At 41.0% G+C, this 26,009-nt stretch overlaps 1 protein-coding gene across 1 annotated transcript in view; it reads left to right on the top strand.

Annotated features, from left to right (window-relative positions):
- The window catches only part of RERE (arginine-glutamic acid dipeptide repeats), a 392,536-nt gene that overhangs the window by 125,413 nt on the left and 241,114 nt on the right, over nt 1–26,009 (top strand). Inside the window, 1 exon segment of the mRNA XM_050787836.1 lies at nt 7,785–7,910. Coding sequence (XP_050643793.1) covers nt 7,785–7,910 — 126 coding nt within the window.

The raw sequence follows: 26,009 nt of genomic DNA, 5'->3' as shown, positions 1-26,009 counted from the left end.
AAAGATGAGCAGAAGGAAATAAGCTTTGTTTCTCTGCAAGATTGTAAAAAGAAGAAGAAATTGAATTTGATTTTGCTCACAGCAGATAACATGACTAGTGGAGCAATGAAAGAAACAAAAACCGATAGCTTTGAAATGTTGAGTAATTAGGTATTTTATCTTTTTAACAATCATAAAATAAAAAGTTGGTTTGGGGTTGTAACTGAGAAGTGTATTTCATCGTTTATACTATAAATGAGAATCCCTTTGCCATGGTGAAATTTTGTGTATAAAGTACGTTTGGGCACTGTAAAAATAACTGGGTGAATGCCCTTTATGATATACATTAGTAGGTAAGATTACGATGGTAAAGACAACAAAAGCTAATGAGGTGAGGCATGGGGAGGAGGAGACATCTACCGCCAGTCACCGAGACTAGAATAATGGCAGTTTATTGAATCGAGGGCCTTGGGTCACATTTCATGAAATAGCTCTATATGAGGTAAGGAGAAGGGTCTTTGTATTTTATGTGGGGACTTGGATTGTCTTCTCAACTCTGCTGCTGCATTCCCTTGGAATCGGAGTCTGTGGTATAGAACACAGCTGCCTCTATGTCCTGATCCCTGTCTGTTGTCCTGCCAAACTATTAAACAGCCTCCCCTTTCACTCTCAAAAATGTCTGAATGTGGATGATAGGTTGTGTGGTTATCTTGCCTATGGGGATAGGATCCATGGCTTCTGCTTTATTAATATTCAACCATCAAAACACATAGGGACACCACTGTCCTACCCTGGTAGGTGTATTTCGAGCCCACACTTCCACAGGGTAGGTGGAGGCTATGATAGTATCAAGTAATTAAGTTCCTAACTGAGCTGAGGTTTTAAAGGTAGTGAATTAGGTATTCTATTAGGAAGCTTTCATTCTCTTAGGAAGTATTCATTTGATTGGGCTTATTTACAAATGGAGAGGTCTGATTTTGTTTGAATGCGCTGACCCAAAGTATTTATGGAACAAGTAGTCAAAAGCAGGAGGTCAGGCAAGCAGAAGAGGCGGGGTAGAATTATGGGCAGCGCGTACTTAGAAGCAGGAGAAAGAAGTATTGTTGATTAAAAAGGTTGCTTTGCACTGTAGATTTCTGAACTAAATAGTAAAATAGCTGGCGAAGTCTTTACTTAGCTTTTTGAAGGACTAGTAATATGGAATGACAATCTGTGATCCTTGTGGCCTGGCATGAAAAGATTAATTGAGCCAAATTTCATTTTTAGAATTTAGAGTTGAGAAACTGAGAGACTGAGGCAGTTAGTAGAGGGGAAAGGTAAATGGCTAATTCAAGAATTACCCTTAATGTATCTGTAAAAATTAAAAATAAAAAAAGAATTACCTTAATGACGAGCAGGGTTAGGGCTGGCATAGGCAAGCTCACATGCTAGGAAAAGCGGAGGACAGGGAAGCTGTGGGGAGAGCAGCAGACTGCCAAGGGGAGTGCGTGCACAGCCATCTCTTCCTGGACTCTTCTGGGTCCCACTGTACTGATGTTCTTCCCATGGGATTCTTAGATTGTCCTGTTTGCTCTGAGTAAAGAGCTCTCACCTGGGCTAGCTTGAGTGTATCTTCATGAATTGCAAGGGAAAGAGCCTAGGTTAACATCTCCAACCCTTCTGCTGCCCTCTCATAGCTTTTATAGGTCACCATGTGACTTAGTTACTTTGAGGTTTTGTTCTGAATGAGTCAGTATCATTGAGGAGCTTTATATCACAGAGTGCAAATAGGAATGTTTTGGCTATAATCAGGGCTTTCCACAGTCATTTACTGAATACCTGCTTTGTGTTCTTTATTGAACTCAGCACCTAAAGGGGGACTGAAGAAGTATAAAATATTGTTAATTCCCTCAGTGATCTTAGATTCTAAGTGGACAGACAACTTGTGGCATTATTGGATGTCAATCTTCTTTGGAGAACATTCCGAATAGGATTGACAAGAAGGGCATTCATTTTTAGTTCTAAAAGAAATGATTTCTTTGTGTGTTTACTACAAACAATAAAATCATATTTTTATATAAACCCAGGCATTAAGAAGTATAAGACAAATAATTTGCCATCTGGAAATAATCATGGAGTCTGAGAATGCTAACAAGGTCATTGAGACAGTAATTTTCATTCAGTATAACACTGAAGAGTTCCTTGTATAGTAGTTTCCTGTAGCAGTTCCTACCTTTTCTTTATTCACGAATAAGCAAGCAAACTGATTCCTGTAATATTCTCCATGGAAATTCAGTGTGGATTCTTGCATTGCCATCATTCATACAATAGAGGAAAACATGCTTTTGGTTTCCTAAAGTTACATAGGTGTTTCAGCTGTTACTTATACCAAATGAGTTTCTAGGTAGTATATGTAGCTATTACAAGTACTGTTTTGGGTTAATAACATTGATTCCTTTTGGTTCCTTAACTGTTCTATTAAAACTTAAATTGTCCTTAAAGTTAAGCCAGATACAGAGATTCCTTAGAGTTGGGGGTGATAGTTGGGGATGTTAAAGTGTTTCCAGGTTATGGTTAGCTGGGCTTGACATATTGTTACGGCTCCACATAGATGAGAATGCCGCTGTATCATTTGTGTCCCTAACAGCCTACCTTCTAAGTGCTAGTTCTGAATGTGGAATAGCTAAGGATGCATACTACTAGTTACCTTGGAGAATGCACATTTCCATTATTGCTGTGAATGTGGGGGCCAAGTTATTTATCATTTAATACCATATCCCTCTCGTTTCATTGTCAGATGTGAGCAGCTGGAGGAAAAACACTTGGAATTTCTCTCTGATCCCTGGTCTGTACTCATAAGTTGTTTGCTACTCATCACCCTTTATTCATGCCTTCCATGACAGTATAGCAGAAGGGCTGCAGAGAAATGAACTTCATCTTAGGATCCACTTGCCATTGAGATTCCCCTCCCTCCACCAAATTTATTTTCTTCAAAATGCGTTAAAAGTAACAAGAAGCTATTTCTCCTCCTTTGTAACAAAAACTTACTGAGGATGAGTAATTATGTCTTCTTTTCTTATTAGAACCATAGATGATGCTGGGAGGTATCAGATAGCAACTTCATTACACACACTCTTTGTGCACACATTCAAGTGTACACATAGTGACTTAATTATCAGACTTATGCATTATCTACCGCAGTTCTTTAATCCCAGCTTGGCTGTTACCACTTAGCACAGAAGATGTAGTGTATGGACATTCACGGAATGGGCATTCGTTTAATAGGAGGTAAATCTTGTATTAGAGCCCTTTTTTGGTGGGGGGTGGGCAGGAAGTCCACATAATTCGAACATGGCTAATTCAGAATTTAGGGTCTGTTATTCTGGGATTGAGATGAGGGATGATAGATTGCCCAGGTTCAGAGCTCAGACTTCGACATGAGGTTGTCTGAGTTCACATACTCCTTCCATCACTTGCCATCTTTCATGACCTTGGGAAATACACTTAACCCTCTTAACTTTCTTTATTTACCTGTGAAGTTGGGATATAAAGTACCTACCCGGCCGGGCGCGGTGGCTCACGCCTGTAATCCCAACACTTTGGGAGGCCGAGGCGGGTGGCTCACGAGGTCAGGAGATCGAGACCATCCTGGCTAACACAGTGAAACCCCGTCTCCACTAAAATTACAAAAAATTAGCCAGGCGTGTTGGCAGGCGCCTGTAGTCCCACCTACTCGGGAGGCTGAGGCAGGAGAATTGCTTGAACCTGGGAGGCGAAGGTTGCAGTGAGCTGAGATCGCACCACTGCACTCCAGCCTGGGTGACAGAGCAAGACTCTGTCTCAAAAATAAAAAATAAAAAAAAAAAAAAAAAAAAAAAAAAAAGTACCTACCTTGTCAAGCAGATTGTTTTTAAATTAAAAGGTCAAACTTACAAAGTGTCCAGTGCCCCATAGAATGACACTGATTGTGATGTTGGTGTTTAGTTGGTACCTTAGGTTTATGCTTTTTATTCACTGATGTATATATTGTGTACATATATAGCACATTGGCTGGCGGTAATGTCCCCAGTAAGTATTTACTGAATGCTGAATGAAGTAACATTTAAGTGGAATAAATTCACTGGATAAATATTTTTTAAAAACTTTAGTAATAGTTGTTTGATAACAGTGCACACATCAACAACAAATTAACATTCTCTTAAACCAAAGAAGTCTACTCACTTACCTTTTGTTAGCCTGCAGGGTGTAATGTATAGAAATAATAAAACTCTATTTCTTTTAAAATACTTGAAGAAAATTCAGTTTCTTGTTTTCTTTAGGAGTTTGAATGAATGTAGCCTAAGTCATAACATTTTTAAAGCATCATTATATTGTTTTGAGTTTTCCATATGACTGACTTTCAGTAAAGATAAATGAGGGCCTAGTATACATGTGAACCTCCCAGAAAAGGCCAACTGTTATGAAAAATGCCTTATGCTATGATGATTTGTTTCTGTGTGGCACATCCGTTGTTTCTGGTTTTGTTTTTGACAGTCCTTCAAGGTAGGCCTGCAAAATTGAGTATTTCTATAGCTCCTTCTTCTCTCTACTTTCTTGGCTTGTGCCGTATAAAAAGGTCAGTATCACCCAGTTATGCATTTGTGACTTGTTGGGTAGTGTTGGACAATGAAGTAAAAACTTTCCATTAAAGTTCATTATCAAGTATTTTCAGCTATTATATCCAAGGACCAAGTGGCCTTTACACATATAAATTTGTAATTTCTAATTTTGTTTAATTCTTTAAGAGGCAAGAGGTAGGATGGAATTCTTTTTTTTGGAGACGGAGTTTCACTCTTGTCACCCAAGTTGGAGTGCAGTGGTGCAATCTCAGTTCATTGCAACCTCCGCCTCCAGGTTCAAGCTATTCTCCTGCCTTAGCCTCCCAAGTAGCTGGAATTACAGGGACCTGCCACCACCCCCAGCTGTGTTTTTGTATTCTTAGTAGAGATGGGGTTTCACTAGGTTGGCCAGGCTGGTCTTGAACTCCTGACCTCATGATCTGCATGCCTCGGCCTCTCAAAGTGTTGGGATTACAGGCGTGAGCCACCGCACTAAGCAAGATGGAATTCTGTAGCCCTGAGTTTGGTGCAGTTGGTCAGAGGAGGTTGTATATCTATACTGCCCCTCCTGCCATAATCATGGAGTAATGATGTTGAAAGTTTTTTGAACCACCACATCCTTTTTGCATGATATTGATGTCAACCTCTAAATGGACAGAGTGGTATTAACGTAAGTGGAAATCAAAATGACGCCTTGGGAATAAATAATCTCAGCATTTTATTGGCCCCATTTTCTGAGCTTCCCAGCAATTTGTCTTCACTCATGGCTGCCAGTCAGGATAGGGTACTTGGGATTTTAAGTTTTAGTGTTTAGCTACTACTGTGAGATTGGGTAATTCATTTTCTTCTAATTTACTTGTATCGAGGGACTCTAAGAAACTATTGAAAAAGTTTTGTTTAATTATATGTGTTTCCATAAAATATATTTCTGAAAATGTTATTTACTAAAATTGTTATCTATATGTGAAATTTTTTTCAATGCAGAAAACTCTAGGTATTCTAATTTTAAAGGAGCTTAAGAAAGGTTGAGACAATCTGATACTTGCAGCAATCTACTGTGCAAGAATATTGGTAAAGTCTTGTTCAAACTTAATTCTTTTCAATTGGAAATTTGTAATTTGTATGTATGTATGTATGTATGGATGCTTGTATTAAGAACCAACTCAATAGTCCAAGAAAAACCTATTAGAAGTACTAAAAAAACTAGGGAAACAGATGCTGTCAACATTTTCTCATTTCGTATGTAAGAACAATGACTTGTTTTGGAAAAAAAAAAAAAAAAATGCTTTTTTTTTTTTTTTTTTTTTTTTTTTTTTTGAGACAGAGTCTCGCTCTGTCGCCCGGGCTGGAGTGCAGTGGCACCATCTCGGCTCACTGCAAGCTCCGCCTCCCGGGTTCACGCCATTCTCCTGCCTCAGCCTCCCGAGTAGCTGGGACTACAGGCGCCTGCCACCTCGCCCGGCTAGTTTTATGTATTTTTTAGTAGAGACGGGGTTTCACCGTGTTAGCCAGGATGGTCTCGATCTCCTGACCTCGTGATCCGCCCATCTCGGCCCCCCAAAGTGCTGGGATTACAGGCTTGAGCCACCGCGCCCGGCCAAAAAAATGCCTTTTTAAAATGCGTAAAATGTTTTAATAATTACTTGAACTATTTGCATGCTTAAAATAATGCAGAAGTATTTGGAAATGCTTTACCAGGTGTTTTTGATTTAAAACCCTTAATTTGAATGTAAGGATTTGAGTGGTTTGGGCAGTCGTATTCCTAGTGGAAGAGATTAACCAGAAGTCCATTTTTATTTTGATGCTTCTGGCAAAAATTATTGAATATGCTGTACATTCAGGTGCACAGTTGAATCTTTAATTTGGAGTTTGCAGTGTTGGGGATGGCGGGGAGAAGGTGTGTGGTGAGAAGGTTATGGCTACGGACACTCTGTCAGCTACACTATCACTGAGGCCGTGAGATCAGAGCCTGACTGCACAGACATGTTAGTGTAGATCCCAGGATGTACTCTAGATGGTAATCTTTAGAAAAAGAAAAGAAAATGATCATGATAAAACATTCTGAACATTAGCTTGTTTTCCTGGTATTTGTTTTGTGTGTGTGCGTGTGTGTGTGTGTGTGTGTGTGGAGGGAGCTTAAGAGACTTACAAAAATAAATAGTTAATGAAATATATTAAAATCTTTGTTTACAGAAAGTTGTTACTCTTTGTTTTTCAAAGGGAATTATATGTAACAGGTCACCCTAATAATGATTTAATATTAAAAGGTTGTTCACCTGTAATTTTTAGACAAACGTAAGACAGGTTCTTACATAAGTATTGGGATTTTATGTTTTTTTAGTTCATTCCAAACCACATGAAGTTGGTTTAAAAAATGTTATGTACTCTCTAAAATATTTGAAAAGGAACGTATTCAAACTGTTATCTGAGGTGTACTGCGCTAGCTTTCAGAAGTTGTTCTGTATTTTTTTTTTTTTCCCCCTGGTTTTTAAATGTTTTCAAAGTTAATTTTAAAAAGGACACGTGATACATACTAAACTAGTTTTGCCTATAAAAATAAGTAATGTCTTTCTGGAACTTTATGCTCTGTGCCTGTTTATTATACTCACCTTGTGGGCGTTTGGAGAAAATTATAACTCATGCGATTGTTGTCTTTTTCCCTCTGTTTTGGGGCCTTTGTCTGTTTACTTTGCCCTCAGCTTTACACAGTTAAATTTGAACTTTGAGAAAATGGCAGGGCCTTTCTTTGGCCACGCAAATGCCCTATTTCCTTATTAAGTACATGTCTTATGCCTCTAGCTTCTGTCATTAGAAACTCTTCTGAAAGCTCAGTTTGTCCACTTGTGATTCATTTTACGGTTGTGTTTATCTGACGCCATTGCATCTCTGTTTTTATTATAAGCATAGCATGTTGCTGTTAACTGTGCTTTGGCACTATCTCACATCTTAACTTGGTTATTTTGAGGGGCACACACCATACTGCTTTATGATAGGACCTGGATTAAAGTGTAGAGCCAGAAGGGTCATATGTTTGTTCACACTGAAATAAGGTAACAGCTTTGATTAATGCAAAAAGGTTAACTTTAGTGGTAGAACAAATTATCTGAGGTTTCAGAGGTCATCTGCTAAAGAGTTTTTGCAGATACCTACTTGTGTGCTGCGTGCCCCTAATAACCAGGGCATGATGGAGCATTGGGCACGTTAACTTAAAACTGTTTTCTTTTTTAGGTCCACAACTCCCAGGCCTGTTGCAGATCTCCAACTCCTGCTTTGTGTGACCCCCCAGCATGCTCTCTGCCGGTGGCATCACAGCCACCACAGCATCTTTCTGAAGCCGGGAGAGGGCCTGTAGGGGTAAGGAGAATCCCGTTTTTAAAAGCTATCAGTATTTTATATCCCATAGGGTATAAAATAGGAATATTACCTCCCTCCCCAGAGCCCCTTTTAAAATGTGCTGTATTATATGTGTTTTTAAAGGAGTAACAAGTACATGCACAGAGGAAGCAAAATACGGGACTTGCCTTACCCCTCTAGGACAGTTCCAGAAGTTAGCGGGGTTTGGTGGAAGGGTATTTTGGCACCAGCAGAGAGCATGCTGGGCTGCTGCAAGGAGCAGGAGCTGGCAATCAGCAGCGAGTATGGATGTTGGCAACTGAAATGGGGAAAAAAGGGGGTAAGTTTGAGTTCAAGTGTGGAATGTGCGTTTCCCCAGGCTCATTGGGACTCATGGCCCACCAATCTAAACTATTTTGGGTGTTGTCTTCTTGGTTGACGTTTTGTAGAGTATTGCTCAGACATAGCGAGGCTTTTCTCCAGTGCTAAATATAGAATAAGCACTTTAAGAGGCTTGGGTCGGGCTGTAGCTATACTTCTTACAGCTATCCCTTGGTTATTCCTCTGTTACTAGTGGTGGTCCTGAGGGATGTGTAAGAGGCAGCATGATGAAGTATCTTTAGTGCTTTATCCCTTAAAGCACAGGAACCTGTGTGGGTGATCACAGGGGTTATTATCGTGTAGTGCACCCCCTTTTTAGGAAAGTTCACACTTGTCTTCCTTTTCCTTCCTTTAATGGTAGGACTTAATGGAGAATTTAATGGTAATGTTTTCTGAAAGTCGAGTATTTATTATTCTGAATGACTACTGGGTTAATAGGAAAGAAGTGTAGTTTTAGTTAAGCATTGAAGTCAGTGTAGAGAAGTGACTGTGGCACCCCAGTTCATAGTGAATTAGCAAATGATACAAGAGGATAGCAAGGTCTCTCACACTTAGACACACACAATGCAAGATGCTGTCAATATATGGTGAATTGTTCAGTTGCAGTGTAGAATATTAATATCTTGGGGCAAAGAAAAGAAAGTGCTCCAGATGGGCTGTGGCTCTTGGGAAAGTTCTGTGAAGGTGGGTAGGTTTTGAGGAGCTGGATATGTTTTTCACACATCAATAAGAAGTGGATAGGCTGAGTGTAGCAGCCTTCCAGGTGTACATGGCAGCCTGTCCTTATAAGCAACGCAGGCAGTGAGGCTGACGAGTCTGGGAGTTGTGAGAAGATGACCCGCAGGACGTCACTGAAGAGCACAGGTTAGTGGATTTGGGGAGGCAGATGTGGAGATATAAAATGGGGCTAGATTATAGAGTATCTTCAGGGTTAGCAAAGTTAACATTTTATGTCATAGGCAGTAGAGAGCTTGTGTAAGCTTTTTTATTCTAGGCAAGCCAACTTGCAGACCACTGCTTAAGAAGATTGACTGCAGCAGTTTGCGGTGTGGAACGGGGAAAGATGGTGAAAGTTCCAAGTAGGAGGCTAGGGCTGCCATTCATGGGTAAGAAAAATGAAGAGGACCAAGACAGTAGAGATGATATATTGATAATTGTAACCAAATCAGGAGTAATTGTTGCAACAGCATAACATGTTTACATATTTGCTGATATAATTACTCAAGGGTCATACCAAAAAAGGGGATAGGGGTTTCACATTGTGGAAACCTTGGAATTCTTGAAATAATAGCCATTTACGGTAGAAGAGAGAACCCAGTGTAGTGTAGATAAAAGTCTAATTTTAATTCCCAGAGAAAGACTGACGTCTTAAGGGACAAATTAGTAGATTCCCAGTGTGACTACCTACTTTTAAAGCTTCAGCCTTTACCAGTTACCAATATGTCTTATTTACTGGTATGTCTTATTTCCACATATATCTAAAAAGCAGGTTTTATCTTTCAGGCTGATATTTTCTTAACCAATGTGGATGCTATTATTAATACTTTTATTTAGTGTAATACTCAACAGGATTTGCTGAATGGATTTTAAGTCTTCCCCAAAATAACATTAATTTTTTTTTAAACTTTTTATATTAGAATTAATGATGACTAGTATTTAATTTTTAGCAATAAAAATATTTGTGTCTACTGATGATTTAACTAAGTTCATGACTGGTGGAGCACTTGGGTACATTATATGTAGGTGTGAGAGATTCTGTAGTGAGAGGACAAATCATCTTTTAGTCAAGATGATGGTACATAAAACTAACTGTATTGATTGTTCTTTAATGATGCTTTGTGCTGCCAAAGTCATTTGAGCTGGATCTGAATCAGAGCCAGTTGGCAAAGCTTCCCCATATGTGGAGCTCTCATAAATCCTGCAGGCACACAGACCTAATACAGTGTAATGAGAGAGCTGCTGGGAGAAAAAATTGATTACAGGGTTGCAGACAATATCATTAACATTTTTTGCCGTGATACACCAGATGTCTTCCCTAATAGACTATTTTTGTTAATTTAGTTTTTATAGGATAGCATTGATTGCATCATAATTTAACTTTCTTTGCATATTCAGGTATATGTGATCTGTGTTTCTACACTAATGATGGAATAAACTCATCAGATTTAATTTTGTAAGTTTTAACTTATCTGTTCATTTTTCTATCTGCTAGAGAGACAACATTTTTACTTGTACTGATAATCTTTTAGCTTGGATGTTTTCTAGTAAAAAGTACTGTGTTCAGTGATGGGGAGGGAGTAGTGAGGGAGGTAAGAAGGCAAAGATAACATTACCCAGAACCTCCCTAAACTGGTCAGAAATGATTCTACCCACCAGCGGATTTACATAGAAACCACATGGCACCATGACAGAGGCTCTAGCCAAGGCAGGAAAGTTGCAACCTTTCAAGGGGACTTACATGCACATTTATCTTCATTGTCACGGTTGTGGCTCTGCAGAACAGGACTCCTGTTGGCTGCACCCATCCTGTTCCTCACTAGAAGATCAAGGACTAGTGAGGATATTAGTTAGTTAGCATTTTAATTCTTTTAGCCATATCTTTTTGTGTGTTTGACCTCTGTTGGGTGGTTAACACACATAATTAGGATAGTATTGTAGGGGTGGTTTGAACTGTTTTATTTGAGTAGTGTTTTGTTTTGTTTTGTTTTTGTTTTTGTTTTGAGACAGAGTGTCACTCCGTCACGCAGGCTGGGGTGCAATGGCATGATCTTGGCTCACTGCAACCTCCACCTCTTGGGTTTAAGCGATTCTCCTGCCTCAGCCTCCTGAGTAGCTGGGATTACAGGTGTGGGCTACCACACCCGGCTAGTTTTTGTGTTTTTAGTAGAGACAGTGTTTTGCCTTGTTGGCCAGGCTGATCTTGAACTCGTGACCTCAAGTAATCCTCTCATCTTGGCCTCCCAAAGTGTTGGGATTACAGGTGTGAGCCACTGTCCCTGGCTCTGTATGTTTTGTTGTTGTTGTTTTTTGAGACAGAGTCTTGCTCTGTCACCCAGGCTGGAGTGCAGTGACACGATCTCGGCTCACTGCAACCTCTGCCTCCCAGGTTCAAGCAATTCTCCTGCCTCAGCCTCCTGGGTAGCTGGAACTATAGGTGCATTCCACCACACCAGGCTAATTTTTTTTTTTCGTATTTTTAATAGAGATGGGGTTTCACCATGTTAGCCAGTATGATCTTGACCTCCTGACCTTGTGATCCACCCACCTCGGCCTCCCAAAGTGTTGGGATTACAGGTGTGAGCTACAGTGCCTGGAGTGTGTGTGTTTTTTTTTAATCATTGTTTTTGTTGTGCATTTTCCTTTAGGGAACGTTTTTTCTTTTGACATGTTTCTTGGTAACATAGGATATGTTAATTAACCTTTCTAACTCTTAGTTTTCTCACTTGTTGTATGGGTATAATACTACTATCTATGACAAAGGGTTGCAAAAATTAAATAAAATAATTCATTAAATTTCTTAGCACCATACTTAGCATATAGCAAGCATACATTAAGCATTATCTATTATCCTATAAGACTTGAATTTTACAAATTCTGGTCTTTTCTCTTTTCTTTTCTTTTTTTCTTTTTCTTTTTCTTTTCTTCTTTGACGGACTCTCGCTCTGTTGCCCAGGCTGGAGTGCAATGGCGCGGTCTTAGCTCATTGCGCCTCTGCCTCCCGGGTTCAAGTGATTCTCCTGCCTTTGCCTCCAGAGTAGCTGGGATTACAGGTGTCTGCCACCATGCCTGGCTAATTTTTGTATTTTTAGTAGAGACAGAGTTTCACCATGTTGGCCAAGCTGGTCTCGAACTGCTGACCTTGTGATCTGCTCGCCTCGGCCTCCCAAAGTGCTGGGATTACAGGCATGAGCCACTGCGCCTGGCCCAAATTCTCGTCATTCTTAATCTGAAATCCATAAAGTCTTTGAGTTTTAGAGGGTCTGAACATCCTGAAATTGCTAGCAAAGTCTCCTATATATGTGCATTTTTCTGGAAAGAGGATCTATACTTTTTGACTATGGATGCCTATCAGTAGATTGCTTAGGTGTTGAAAATAATTTAAAAGTTAAGATTAAAAACAGTGAAGGTTCTGCTGTTTGTCATTTAAAACCTCAAATCAGCCCAGGCATGATGGCTCACGTCTGTAATCCCCGCACTTTGGGAGGTTGGGGCAGGTGGGTCACTTGAGCTCAGGAGTTCAAGACCAGCCTGGGCAACATGATGAAATCACATCTCTACAAAAAAATTAAAAATTATCTGAGTGTGGTGGCATATGTCTGCAGTCCCAGCTACTCAGGAGGCTGAGGTGGGAGGCTTGATTGAACTCGATTGTTCAGAACTCAGTCAAACCAGTGTTAAAAGAGTTATTTTTACTTAAGTGGGCATTTATCATTAGTAAGTATCACTTCTAACATTAGTGCTTTTCATGCTTGATACTGTAGTACCATTTAAGAATTAAAAATGAAAATTTATTATAAAGTGCGTTTTTAGAAATGCTGATTGTATTATATTTGTTACCTACTTGTTGCTTAGAAAGAACTCCAATCTGGTTGCTTTTTTAGTGGTGCAGAAGTTTCTTGAGGCTATATTACTTTTTCATTATTTACTGTGGCTTCTCTGCTTTGGCATACTTCCCCATTAAGTGTGCCAAAAATAACCATTGATAAAGATCACGAGAGATTGCTTTTTATATTTGATTTTAGTGAAAGATATTAAGACGTCTGGATTTTCAGAAGAACTGCTAATACAAATGTTGGGATTAATCCAGCTACCCTAAATGAAAGATGATTACTAGTTGTCGACTTATAATGTAACAAATTAAGAAAATTCTGAAAGCACCCAACTGACCTATAATGACAAGGCTGACTGCTACCAGCATCAGAGAACCCGGCTGGGCCCGCTTTCCTTTCACCCGGAGCAGTGTTGTGTCTGCTTCTCCATCAAAGCTAATTGTCAGTTAATTTATTCTTTTTTTTTGAGACAGGGTCTTGCTCTGTTGCCCAGCCTGGAAAGCAGTGGTGCGGTCTCAGCTCACTGCAGCCTCCACCTCCTGGGTTCAAGCAATTCTCCTGCCTCAGCCTCCCGAGTAGCTGAGATTATAGGCGCCCGCCACCACACCTGGCTAATTTTTGTATTTTTAGTAGAGATGGGGTTTCGCCATGTGGGCCAGGCTGATCTTGAACTCCTGGCCTCAGGTAATCATCCTGCCTCGTCCTCCCAAAGTGCTGGGATTACAGGCATGAGCCATCACGCCTGGCCTAATTTTTATTTTTAGTAGAGATGGGGTTTCACCATGTTGGTCTCAAATTGACCTCAAGTGATTCCCGCCTTGGAATCCAAGTGTTGGGATTACAGGCGTGAGCCTCTGTGCCCAGTCAATTTATTCTTAAGACTGTCTTTTCATCATATTCATTATCTTTTTTCTAAAAAGGGGCATCAAGCCCTATTTTTAGATCACAAATATCAATAACCCTATGCTTTTATAACTGCCTACGATTTAAACAGCTTTTTGTTACCATAGGCATATATTAGATTTAATGATCCTTTGCAAGTTTTATTCAGCTTCTTGTTCTTTCAGGGATAGTGCATTGCTCTCTTTTGCTTAGAGGCACTGTTAGGACTTAAGCCTTGCTTTTCTTGGGCTGTTTCATGTTTTGGAGTTTTTTTTGTTTGTTTTACAGACAGGGTCTCACTCTGTCACCCAGGTAGGAGTGTAATGGTGCCATTCTGGCTCACTGCAGCCCCGACCTCCTGGGCTCAGGTGATTCTCCTTTCTCAGCTTCTCAAATAGCTAGGACTATAGGTGCGTGCTACCTAAAATTTAAAAATTTTTAAAATTTTTGTAGCGATAGGGTCTCCCTGTGTTGCCCAGGCTGGTCTTGAACTCCTGGCCTCAAGGGATCCTCCTGTGTCAGTACCCCAAAGTGCTAAGATTATGAAGTCACTTCGCACAGACCTTTTCCCATACTATTTGATTGAAAAATATCTGAACAGCTGGGTGTGGTGGCTCATGCCTGTAATCCCAGCACCTTGGGAGGCTAAGGAGAGAGGATTGCTTGAGGCCAGGAGTTCAAGATCAGTTTGAACTGGTCAGACTAGTCTCTGACCAGACCCTGTCTCTACACAAAGTAAAAAAAAACAAAAAACGTTAGGTTGAGTATGGTGGCTCACACCTATAATCCCAGCACTTTGCGGGGCTGAGGCGGGTGTATCACTTGAAGTCAGGAGTTCGAGGCCAGCCTGGCCAACATAGCGAAACCCTGTCTCTACTAAAAATACAAAAATTAGCCAGATGTGGCGGGTGCCTGTAATCCCAGCTACTTAGGAGGCTGAGGCAGGAGAATCGCTTAAACTCGGGAGGCAGAGGTTGCATTAAGCCGAGATCACACCACCGCATTCAAGCCTGGGCAACAGAGCTAGACTCCATCTCAAAGGAAAAAAAAAAAAAAAAAAAAAAAAAAAGGCCAGATATAGTGTTGTGCGGCTGTAGTACCAGACTCTAGTACCGGCTACTCGGGAGGCTGAGGCAGGAGGATTGCCTGAACTCAGAAGTTCAAGGTTACATTGAGCCGAGATTACGCCTCTGCACTCCAGCCTCGACGACAGAGCGAGACTCCGTCTCAAAAAAAAAAAGAGAGAAAGAAAGAAAAAAAAGAAGTCTAAACAAATATGCGGGGCTTATTCTAGGCTTTACAAATTCTCCGGAATATTTTTAGCAATGGAATTGCCAAAGACATTTCTGGCCATGGAAGTAAGCTTGTGGTTTTATTTAATCTAACTTTGTTTTTAGGATATCATACTATTTTTTGATGGGAATTTTTTTTTTTTTTTTTTTTAAGACAGGATCTCTCCCTCTGTTGCCCAGGCTGGAGTGCAGTGGCCTGATCATGGCTCACTGCAGCCTCGACCTCCCAGTCAGATGATCCTCCCACCTCAGCCTCCTGAGTAGCTGGTAATACAGGCGCCTGCCACCATACCCAGCTAATTTTTAAATTTTTTGTAGAGACGGGGCTTTGCCACGTTGCCGGGACTGGTCTCGAACTCTTGGGCTCAAGGAATTTGCCTGCCTCAGCCTCCAAAAGGGTTAGGGTTACAGGTGTGAGCCACTGCGTCTGGCTGGCAATATCTTCTGTAATTATCAAGGCCTTCAGTGGAAGAAGAGATGGTACTCTTTCCCAAGGATATGAAACGTTTCTAAGGACTGGAGTGAAGTTTAAGTAATATACTTAAAGTTAATTCTTTTTTAGAGTCTATATAAATTATTATGCCTGGTGCCTGGAAGTTGCATTTTCAATTCTTATCTTTGATCTTATGTTTTACGATTAGATCGTATCAGATACTTTGCCCATCCCCTTAAAATCAATGTATTTTTTCCCTTTTATCCCAAAATGTATTCTCTAAAGGAAAATTTGAGAATGGAAAATCTTAGATTTTCAGCCTGTAAATAGCTTTTGTGTTCTTTTTTAGGAACTAGTAACCTATTTTCAAGAAACATGCTGTCTAAAAGGACAGAAGGGCGCGTGTTTCCATCATTCTAGCTGATTTAGTTACTCTATTCCTCCCACCTTTCGGCTTTTCCCTCCTCATCCCATTGACATTCTTAGTGATGGAAGGAAAAAGGCCTATGTTTTAGCTTGATTAAAATTTAATAGCTGAAGTAACCAAAACATTCATAAACTGAGGAGTTTGAAACTGCTTACAGATTTAATTTTTCTCTGGAGTATCCTAAATATTTATTCCTTGGTAATTTTTTGAAATATGTATATTAGTACTCCTAGCCATTAGTAAATTTTAGTTATAGCTTTCCTTCCTTTCACTTAAATTTCCTGGAACATAAATTGGGAAATTTTTAAAATTTAGAATCTGTTTTGAATTTTTTGAGGTGACAGCTGCATAGATGTTAAAAGTAGATAGAATTTTTAAATATTGAAAATAGAAATTATATTAAAAATATAATGTTCTTTGTCACCTGTATCTGGAAGTTTGAAAGGTCATGTCATTTCAACCCTATTAGATGGTAATTGGTGGAAAATAGTTGGATAGTAGCTTCACCTATGTAATGTAAAACTTTGGTGTTGGCTGGGCATGGTAACCTATGCCTGTAATCTCAGCACTTTGGGAGGCCAAGACTGGAGGATTGCTTGAACCTAGGGGCTTGAGACCAGCCTGGGCAACAAAGTAAGACCTTGTTTCTACAAAAAATTCAAAAATTATCTGCTACTTATGGGGCTGAGGTGGAAGGATCGTTTGAGCCCAGGAGGCTGAGGCTACACTGCGCTGTAATCATGCCACTGTGTTCCATCCTGGGTGACAGAATGAGACGCTGTCTCAAAATAAATAAATAAATAAAGTTTGGTGTTAACATAAATTTGTTTTATGCTGCCAGTAATACAAATAGATCTATTTTTTCACTTAAAAAAATTTTTTTTTAAATTTGGAGACGGGGTCTTGCTGTGTTGCCCAGGCTAGAGTGCAGTGGCATGATTTCGACTCACTGCAACCTCTGCCTCCTGGGTTCAAGTGATTCTCCTGCCTCAGCCCTCTGAGTAGCTGGATTACAGTCATGTGCCACCACACCTGTCTAATTTTTGTATTTTTAGTAGAGATGGAGTTTCGGCCAGGGTGGTCTCGAACTCCTGACCTCAGGTGATCTACCCACCTTGGCCTCCCAATCCAATCACGCTGGGATTACAGGTGTGAGCCTCCGCACCCAGCCTTTAGTTATCTCTTAAAGTAAGTTGGGAAGGCCAGGCTTGGTGGTTCCCACTTGTAATCCCAGCACTTTGGGAGGTTGGGCAGGTGGATCCTGAGGTCAGGAGATCGAGTCCATCCTGGCTAACACGGTGAAACCCCATCTCTACTAAAAATACAAAAAATTAGCGGGACGTGGTGGTGCATGCCTGTAGTCCCAGCTACTTGGGAGGCTGAGGCAGGAGAATCACTTGAACCCGGGAGGCGGAGCTTGCCGTGAGCCGAGATCATGCCATCGCACTCCAACCTGGGGGACAGAGCGAGACTCTGTCTCGGGGGAAAGAAAAAAAGTTGGGAAAGAGTTGATTTGTCCTGTTTTTCAAGGGAATAAATGTAGATTTTACTTTACTGCAATTAGTTAGAGACATTGTTATGTTGACTGACGAGATTTTGTGGTACAATTTCCCATTGATCCATGAGGATTACAAATAATTATCAGCTGTATGGGTGGCAAACACTTTTCTTGAGATTTTTCTTAAGTAGGCTAAACCTCAATTCCAAGCGTCACAGATTTTCTGGAAGGAGAAACTCTGCCTTACAGTTTAGCACAGAAGTAGGTGTTTCATGTAGTAGTGGAAGGGTTTAGAATTTGTTGTGTGGCCAGTTGTTTGGACTTCAGAATGCATTTCTCTATGAACATAAACAGGTTTTTTTTTTTTGTTTTTTGTCAAGTTGGTAAATGCTGGTTTGAGTTTGTAATGTAGTGAAACACAGAAAGATCCTTCCTTTATTGCCCACCTTACAGATACGTGGACTTTCTTCCTTCCTTTGTTTGTTTTTTTTTTTTTTTTTTTTTTTTTTCAGTCCTCAACTTGCTATTGCCTGGTACCTCCTCTTCCCCCACAACGAAACAAAATTGAAAACCACCCGACCTCCTCTGTGAGGAGATGGAGCTCTGCCTCTGCCCTCCTTTCAGACGCCTCTGCCTCATCCTTTTCCATTTCCTATCCCACCTCTACCTCTTAACATGTCTCAACCTGTTATCTGTTCTTTTTGGTTTTTGTCTTTAACTTTCTATTTGAGAATAATTTCAAACTTACAGAGAAGTTGAAAGAGTAGTTCAGGGAACTGCAGTATACCCTTCCCCCAGATCATGGAGGTAGTTAAAAAACCTCAGGTTTTTCCTGTTAAAATCATAGCATCAGTTTGAATCATGTTGGTTACACATTGACTAGTTGTACGATCAGGTGACTTAATCTTTCAGAGTCCCACTGTCTTCACATGTAAGATGAGAATACTGATTCACTTGTTCTGGAGTCAAACCCAGGAATCCATACTCCTTTCAAGCACTTCTCAAGAGATTCTGATGGGCGGCCAGCATTAGCAAATGAAGACTTGTCCCCAACTCCAGTAACCAGTGTAAAAGCAAATCTGATCTTGTCCTTTGCAGGATATAGAACTTTTTCTTCTTTTTTTTTTGAGACAGAGTCTCGCTTTGTCACCCACCTAGAGTACAGTGGCATGTTCAGGGCTCACTGCAGCCTCGGTCTCTGTCTCAACCTCCTGAGTAGCTGGGACTATAGGCACGTGCCACCACACCCTGCTAATTTTAAAATTTTTGTAAAGACGGGGTCTCCTTATGTTGTTTAAGTTAAAGATGTGGAACTTCTGATACAGTTCCAGGGTCTTTCATGTTTTTGAAACTTGAGTATGTTAAGGACTTCAAAAATAGTTTTTGTGTTCTTCTATATTGCTTAATTTCCTCCCTTCCTCAATATACAAATGAGGTATAATTTGTGTGCTTACATCCCTAATGCAGCTATAAAAGGCAGTTTATAAATTAATTTCAAACCAAACTACAAAACCAGTAAAATTCTGACTGCCAACATTAATTTAATAGACTGGGCGATGACGTTGTTGTGAAATAAGTAGCCGCTTGTGATGTAAATGTTACTGCTTGCGTATGGCCCACATTCTTGGATGCTGGGATGGTGCGTGGCTTGTGTAGACGGCTGGATTCCTTGTAATGACTCATTTTTCTGTCGCTTTTCTTTCAGTTATTGCCACTGAGAAACCATCAGTGTAAATACAGCTTGCCATGAAGTGACTTTGCCTTTATTTGGCATAAATGTGCCCTTGGCGTATTGAGTTAATCTTGTTTATTTACCAGCTTGTGATAATCATGGTGGTACTACTTAGTTATAGGTAAACTTAGTCAAAATCTTGTGACTCTGAACTCTATTAATGAAGTTGTAAAACATATAATTCCAAAAATGAATGTTAAAAATGTTAAGGTATACATTGAAATGAAAAATAAAAGTGAGCCTCTCCTCTCCACCTTCCACTTCCAGTCATCTCTTGCTTCTGCCTGAGAGGCGCTGTCAGCCAGCATTGTTCTCACATCATGCCTCTGTATGTGTCTGTCCTCTTAGCTAGATTAAGAGAAGGGGCTGTGTTTCATTCACCTTTTTGTTCCCAGTGTCTGGAACAGTTCCTGGCTCTGAGAAGTTGCCCCCTATCCATTGTGTTGATAGTTTGTTTTAATTACAAGACAGAAAAGTCACATTGATTTTTTTTTTAATCAGATGAAGAAAGATTTCTTTTAAACAAATAAATTAAATCATGGGACTGTTAACACAAACGATAGCACTTAATACCGTCAAGAGAAAGATTGGCCAGTACTAGCCAGAAAAATCTGCTGTGTGTAAGTTTTTTTGTTTTTGTTTTTTAAAAAGGAAGTGACTGTTGGGTGTCTCTCCACCTTGCTTTCTACCTTCCATATAAAGGAGAGGGTCACGGAACCAAACGAGTATTCCTGGCTGTAGTTTTAGTAATTTTAGCGAGCAACATCAGTATATAACTCAAGTTTAGGTTTTTTTTTCCTTCTTCTTCTTCTTTTTTTTTTTCCCTGAACTGTTGAAATTCTTACGGGCTTCTATAACTTATAAAACTTATACATTATATATACATGAATATAAATTTTCCAGTGAACATAGCATGAGGCTGTTTTATTACATTTTGCTTTTCATTTCTGTTTTTCTTATTTTTTTTGAGACAGAGTCTCGCTCTGTCACCAAGCGGGAGTGCATTGGCGCAATCTTTGCTCACTGCAACCTCCACCTCCCAGGTTCAAGTGATTCTCCTGTTTCAGCCTCCCGAGGAGCTGGGACTACAGGCGCTCACCACCATGCCTGGCTGATTTTTTGTATTTTTAGTAGAGACGGGGTTTCACCATGTTGGCCAGGATGGTCTCGATCTGTTGACCTCGTGATCCACCCATCTTGTACTCCCAAAGTGCTAGGATTACAGGGGTGAGCCACTGCACCCAGCCTGCTTTTCATTTCTTTATGTCTGGCCTGCAATGCTGATTTTTGGCCTTTTGCATTTTTATTAGAAGTGTACTGTGCTTTTACAACAGGTAAATGATTGCCACACGAGGGGTGCGCTTTTGTTTTGAGGCCGCTGCCTTTGGTTGCAGCCTGCAGACAGTGAAGTTTCTCGATGCCTGATTAGAATGGAGAGCGCCGCTGCACTGCAACAGGGCCTTGTAACGATGGATAGTTTGGATGGAAAGGCAGAAGGACCTACGAAGGCAGCTGTCAAATGCCTTTGGTCCTCTCTAATAGAAGTGTATGTGTGTGTGTGTGTGTGTGTGTGTGTTGTTGTGTGTGTGTGTGATGACCTTGGACGTGAAGGCAGTTGGGATTAAGGTATCTTGATCCAAAAGATCATGGAAGGATGTTTGGGAATAACATCTTAAGGCAAATTACCAGCATAAATGGTTGCTCCCACCTCCCACTCTCAGTCTGTCACCATAATGACATCCACTGTCACGTGGTCTGTACCCCCCACTCCCTGGAAGGGAGTACTAATTATTCACAGCAGCAGTGATAATGGATAGTCGGGTAGTGTAACTGGATTGGGGAACAGTCTCTCAGGATGTAGTTTGATTTGTACTTGAATTAAAAAGTACTGGCGTGGCCGGGCATGGTGGCATATGCCTGTAATCCCAGCACTTTGGGAGGCCAAGGTGGGCGGATCACTTGAGGTCAGGAGTTTGAAAACAGCGTGGCCCACATGGTGAAACCCCATCTCTGCTAAAAATACAAAACAGCTGGGTGTGGTGGCACACGCTTGTAATCCCAGCAATTTGGGAGGCTGAGGCAGGAGAACTGCTTGAACCCAGGAGGTGGAGGTTGCAGTGAGCCGAGATCATACCACTATACTCCAGCCTGGCTGACACAGCAAGACTCCATCTCAAAAAAAAAGTATTGGCTTGTTTTCAGTGTACACTTTTTTTCTGTGTTTTGAGTACTTTTTTAGTATTTAAAGATGCAAGGACACTCTTGAATCAGTATTACTGCTAACTTTAATATTTGGTTAATTTCCCCTGGAAATTGGGGGACTTGCTGATCTTCCTGTGTCAGGATAAGGAAATAACAACTGATTTCTGTATCACTTCCCCCTGGCTTTTTCTTTTGTTACTAGCATTGCCTTGGATATATTAAAAATATCCACAGATGTCCAGAGAATTGGCACAGCTATTATTATGATTATCAATCTTCTCTTAAGATACTGAGCAGATTTATTAACAAACAAGCTGGAAATGTACAAAGATATCCGATGAATTGTTAAAAAAATTTTAAAGAAAAACAGCTGGCAAATCGTAATTGACAGATACGTTTAATCTGTAGGACTTGGTGTATTAGTCGGTTCTCAGGCTGCTAATTAAGACATACGGAGACTGGGTAATTTATAAAGGAAAGAGGTTTAATGGACTCACAGTTCCATTTGGCTGGGGAGGCCTCACAATCATGGTGGAAGGCAAAGGAGAAGCAAAGGCACATCTTAAATGGTGGCAGACAAGAGAGTTTGTGCAGGGAAACTCCCATTTATGAAACCATCAGATCTTGTGAGATGTATTCTCACCATCAGAACAGGATGAGGGAAACCGCCCCCCAATCCAGTTATCTCCATCCGGCCCCACCCTTGGCACATGGGGATTATTACAGTTCACAGTGAGATTTGGGTGGGACACAGACAACCATATAATATGTTACTGTGGTTTAAGTAGGAAGACACATCTGTGAGACCGGGAGTTTCTCTCCAAATGGATGAGGAATGGCACAGAATCCTAGGTGACAGTTTAAGGATTGCATGGCAGAAAAGGCTCTGTGATTAAATTCTCTGATGTTGTCACTGAGCTGTAAGACTGGAGATAACACTCTCTTTCTGCTGAAAATAAGAATCAATACTCTCTCCTTGATGGGCTAAATTATTAAAAAGAGCCCTTCTTACAATGTTTCGTTGTCTGGGATTTGCCTCAGCTGGTGATTTGTCAGTGTCACAGGGAGATTTGTGAGGCATTTCACATTAAAATTAGTCAGTAGCCGGTGAATCCCTTTGGATAATTCCCTTCCATTTTACAGTGCTCCTGAATAGATTTGTGATTTATTTTTGCTTAAGTAGCTTTGTGTTTTTTTGGGATTATTAAAAGAGAGTTGGGCATCTGTACCCTTTTTTTTTAAACCTTGTTTTTCCTCATTTTCTCTGTGTTTAACAGTTTAGTATTGACCTTAGCAAACATCAAATATATTTGCATGGTACATTGACCTGACACTTGGTTAACATACATTGAACTTGAAGTTTCTCCCTTATGAAGGAATTTATACAAGAGGGTGGGCTTGCTTTTTTTCGTTAATTTTAACTGTGGACAGGGTTGGGGTTGTTAATTTGTTAGGTGGTTGGTAGGATTTCAGCTCCTTGATTGAAAAAGAAAAACAGCCCATCTTGTGAGCCTCAGTGACCAAAAGAAATGGTCACTGTGTCATTTGGGTGCTCATAGTGTCTCATCCCAGCATAGCGTGACGGCTGGGGAGCAAAGAGAAGGGCGAGCCTCCAAGGGAAACCTCTTGCCCTGCTGTCCGCCAGGATGGGAGAAGTTCTGCAGGAGGTCCTGTCATGGGCATTGCTTACTGGGCTTGTCAGTTGGAACAGCACAATTGCAGTCTGCTAGGTGACATTTGCAGCCTTCTGCCTTCTGTCTGAGGAGAAGTAAGACTCTCTACTTCAATGTTTCAAAGTCAGTGCTGTGGTATATTTACGTTCTGCTGGTGGAGACAGTACTGTTCATGAAAGATTTTTTGGCTCAGCCTTAGGAAGAGTATGGGCAAAGTTGTGTTAGAAGATGTTGGTTTCTGTAGCAAAACCATGAGGTGAGGCTGAAGAACAGTGTAATCTCACATTTCTGCTCCCTGAAAAACTCATCAGATTTACAAATGCTTTTCTCTGGCGTGGAGGGGAGAGAGTTGAGGGAAGGGAGACCGATGAACAAAGGGCAGAAAGAGACAGAGGCCTTGAAATCCAGGTGGTCGACTTCTAGTAACAGAGCATTGGACGTGGTTTCTGTGTGTGGAATCTGGCCCTGGTGGGTGTCCAGCTGCCACGAGAGGCTGTGGAGTGAGGGAGGACCATCCTGGGAGAAACAGAGTCAGGTCTGGTTCCTGTATGAGAGTCATTGGAGAGAACCCCGCTGCCTCAGAACGGTGCAACCCACCCAGTACCTAGCTCCGTGACGTTGCTTCTGCTGGAGGGCTGGGAATGCCCTTCACATCCCACCTGTCACCTGCTGGAGTCAGTGCCATCTTCTCATAAGTGGTGAACTGTTTTCTCTTCTGTCCAGTGTGTTCCGAGTTGTTTCCTGTTTCCCCTACCAGATTCACAGCTGGTATGTTCGTTCCTGCTTAGTCCATGGGAGGTAGTCTGGGGGCAAGAGCGAGATGGCATTACAGCAGGCTGGCTTGCTGTACACTTTGTAATTCCAGCAAGGAAATCTTTCGAATACACACTTGCATTCTATCTCAGTAGTGTGGAGAACACATCTAGGGTTTTCAGCTTGTTTTGTTAAGCTGCTTGGAGTAGTTAGAATTTTCCTGAGCATATTGCTTCTCCCAACCCCATGAGGCAGGAAAGAGATGTTTAGAACATATTGCTCTTTTAGGAATAAATACAGAACCACTGAGAACTGGACATACAGAACCACTGAGACCTGGACAACTGTTGGTCTTATTTTCTGCTTGGATGAAATGGTATCTTCCTGCTGTTTCTTAAGGAAATATAGTTATCCATCCTCACAGTCACAGCTGAATACCAGGCAGTTGGTTGAGTAGTGAGTTCTTCTAGAAGATGGACTGGAAAATTGTCAACAGGATTGACCATTTAAAGAAAAAATCCAGTAAAAATGTTTATTTAAAAAATTAATTGAACTCTCTTGCTTTAGAGACTTGACTGTTGTCCACATCAGATCTTGTCTCGTGTGTGCACGTTCATATGTAAAAGGGCTGTGAATCGGAGTGGGAAAGCCTGTGCTGCAGACATTATTCCCTCCCCGTGACAGTAAATGCAGGACGGGGGTTCTTAGGACGTTGTCAGATAAATTCTTTTCTATCTACATGTTTTAGTTATGGAATTTTAACATTGATTTTCTTTTTTTTTTTTTTTTTTTGAGACAGAGTCTCGCTTAGTCGCCCAGGCTGGAGTGCAATGGCGCGATCTCGGCTCACTGCAAGCTCCGCCTCCCGGGTTCACGCCATTCTCCTGCCTCAGCCTCCCGAGTAGCTGGGACTACAGGCGCCCGCCACCTCGCCCGGCTAATTTTTTGCATTTTTAGTAGAGACGGGGTTTCACCGTGTTAGCCAGGATGGTCTCGATCTCCTGACCTCGTGATCCGCCCGCCTCGGCCTCCCAAAGTGCTGGGATTACAGGCGTGAGCCACCGCGCCACATTGATTTTCATTCTGTTTTCCAATCCCATATATTTTTTCCTTCTCATTGGCTTATTGTATGGGTTATTTCAGTAACCTGGTTTAACAAGAGGCAACAAGAATAATTCTTCGAGAATTCAAATGTCCATTTAAAAATTAGCATCAGGGGCCAGGCACAGTGGCTCACACCTGTAATCCTGGCACTTTGGGAGGCTGAGGCAGTGGGTGGATCACTTGAGTTCAGGAGTTCAAGATCAGCCTGGGCAACATGGCAAACCCCGTCACTATAAATAATATAAAAATTAGCTGGGCATGGTGGCGCACACCTCTAGTTCCAACTGCTTAGGAGGCTGAGGCCAGAGGATCAGTTGAACCTGGGAGGTTGAGGCTGCAGTAAGCCATGATCATGCCACTCCACTCTGGCCTGGGTGACAAAGGAAGTCCCTGTCTCAAAAAAAAAAAAAAAAAATTAGTATCAGTAAAAAGTAAATGATTAAACATTTGCTGTTTTAACTACATATGAGAGAGAAAACCCAGTTAACTTTTCCTTTTTATTGGCTTATGCCCTGGGCATCTGTCATGTTAATGCTTTTGACCTTTCTTAAAGATTATTAAAGATGAAATTTCTTGCGGGTCATGGGGGTTTGTACTTGAATACCACCAGGTACCTCGTGTCAGTGCTGTTTCCAAAGATAGACACACTGTGTGGTAAATCTTTTCAGTTAATTCATTAGAGAAAATTGTTTTCTGGCCAGGTGTGGTAGCTCACACCTATAATCCCAGCACTTTGGAGAGTTGGAGATGGAAGGATCACTTGAGGCCAGGAGTTTGAGACCAGCCCTGGCAACATAGCAAGACCTTGTCCCTACCAGAAAAAATAAAAATAAAATAAGAGCCAGGCATGGTAGCTTGTAGCTGTCGTCCCAACTACTTGGGAGGCCAAAGACAGGAGAAGAGCTTGAACATAGGAGGTCCAGGTTATAGTCAGCTGTGATTGTACTACTACACCCCAGCCTGGGTAACAGAGCAAGACCGTCTTAGTTAAGTAAAAAAAAGAGAGAGAGAAAGAGAAGTTTATTTTCCTACAAACTGGGTTTGTTTATAAGATAAAGTATCAGTGCAATTCGCTAGATTTTAATGTCAAATTCTGACTTGTGTCTGAGAAACCGATTGGAGATGTTTTGTATTTGGGTCAGCTTTTTAAAAGACAAATCTTATGTCTCATGAATTAAGACTACATGTGTATA

The sequence above is a fragment of the Macaca thibetana genome, chromosome 1, assembly GCF_024542745.1.
Source record: "Macaca thibetana thibetana isolate TM-01 chromosome 1, ASM2454274v1, whole genome shotgun sequence".
Taxonomy (NCBI): domain Eukaryota; kingdom Metazoa; phylum Chordata; class Mammalia; order Primates; family Cercopithecidae; genus Macaca; species Macaca thibetana.
Note: the sequence above shows the minus strand (reverse complement) of the source record. Positions and strands in the feature narration are given on the sequence as shown.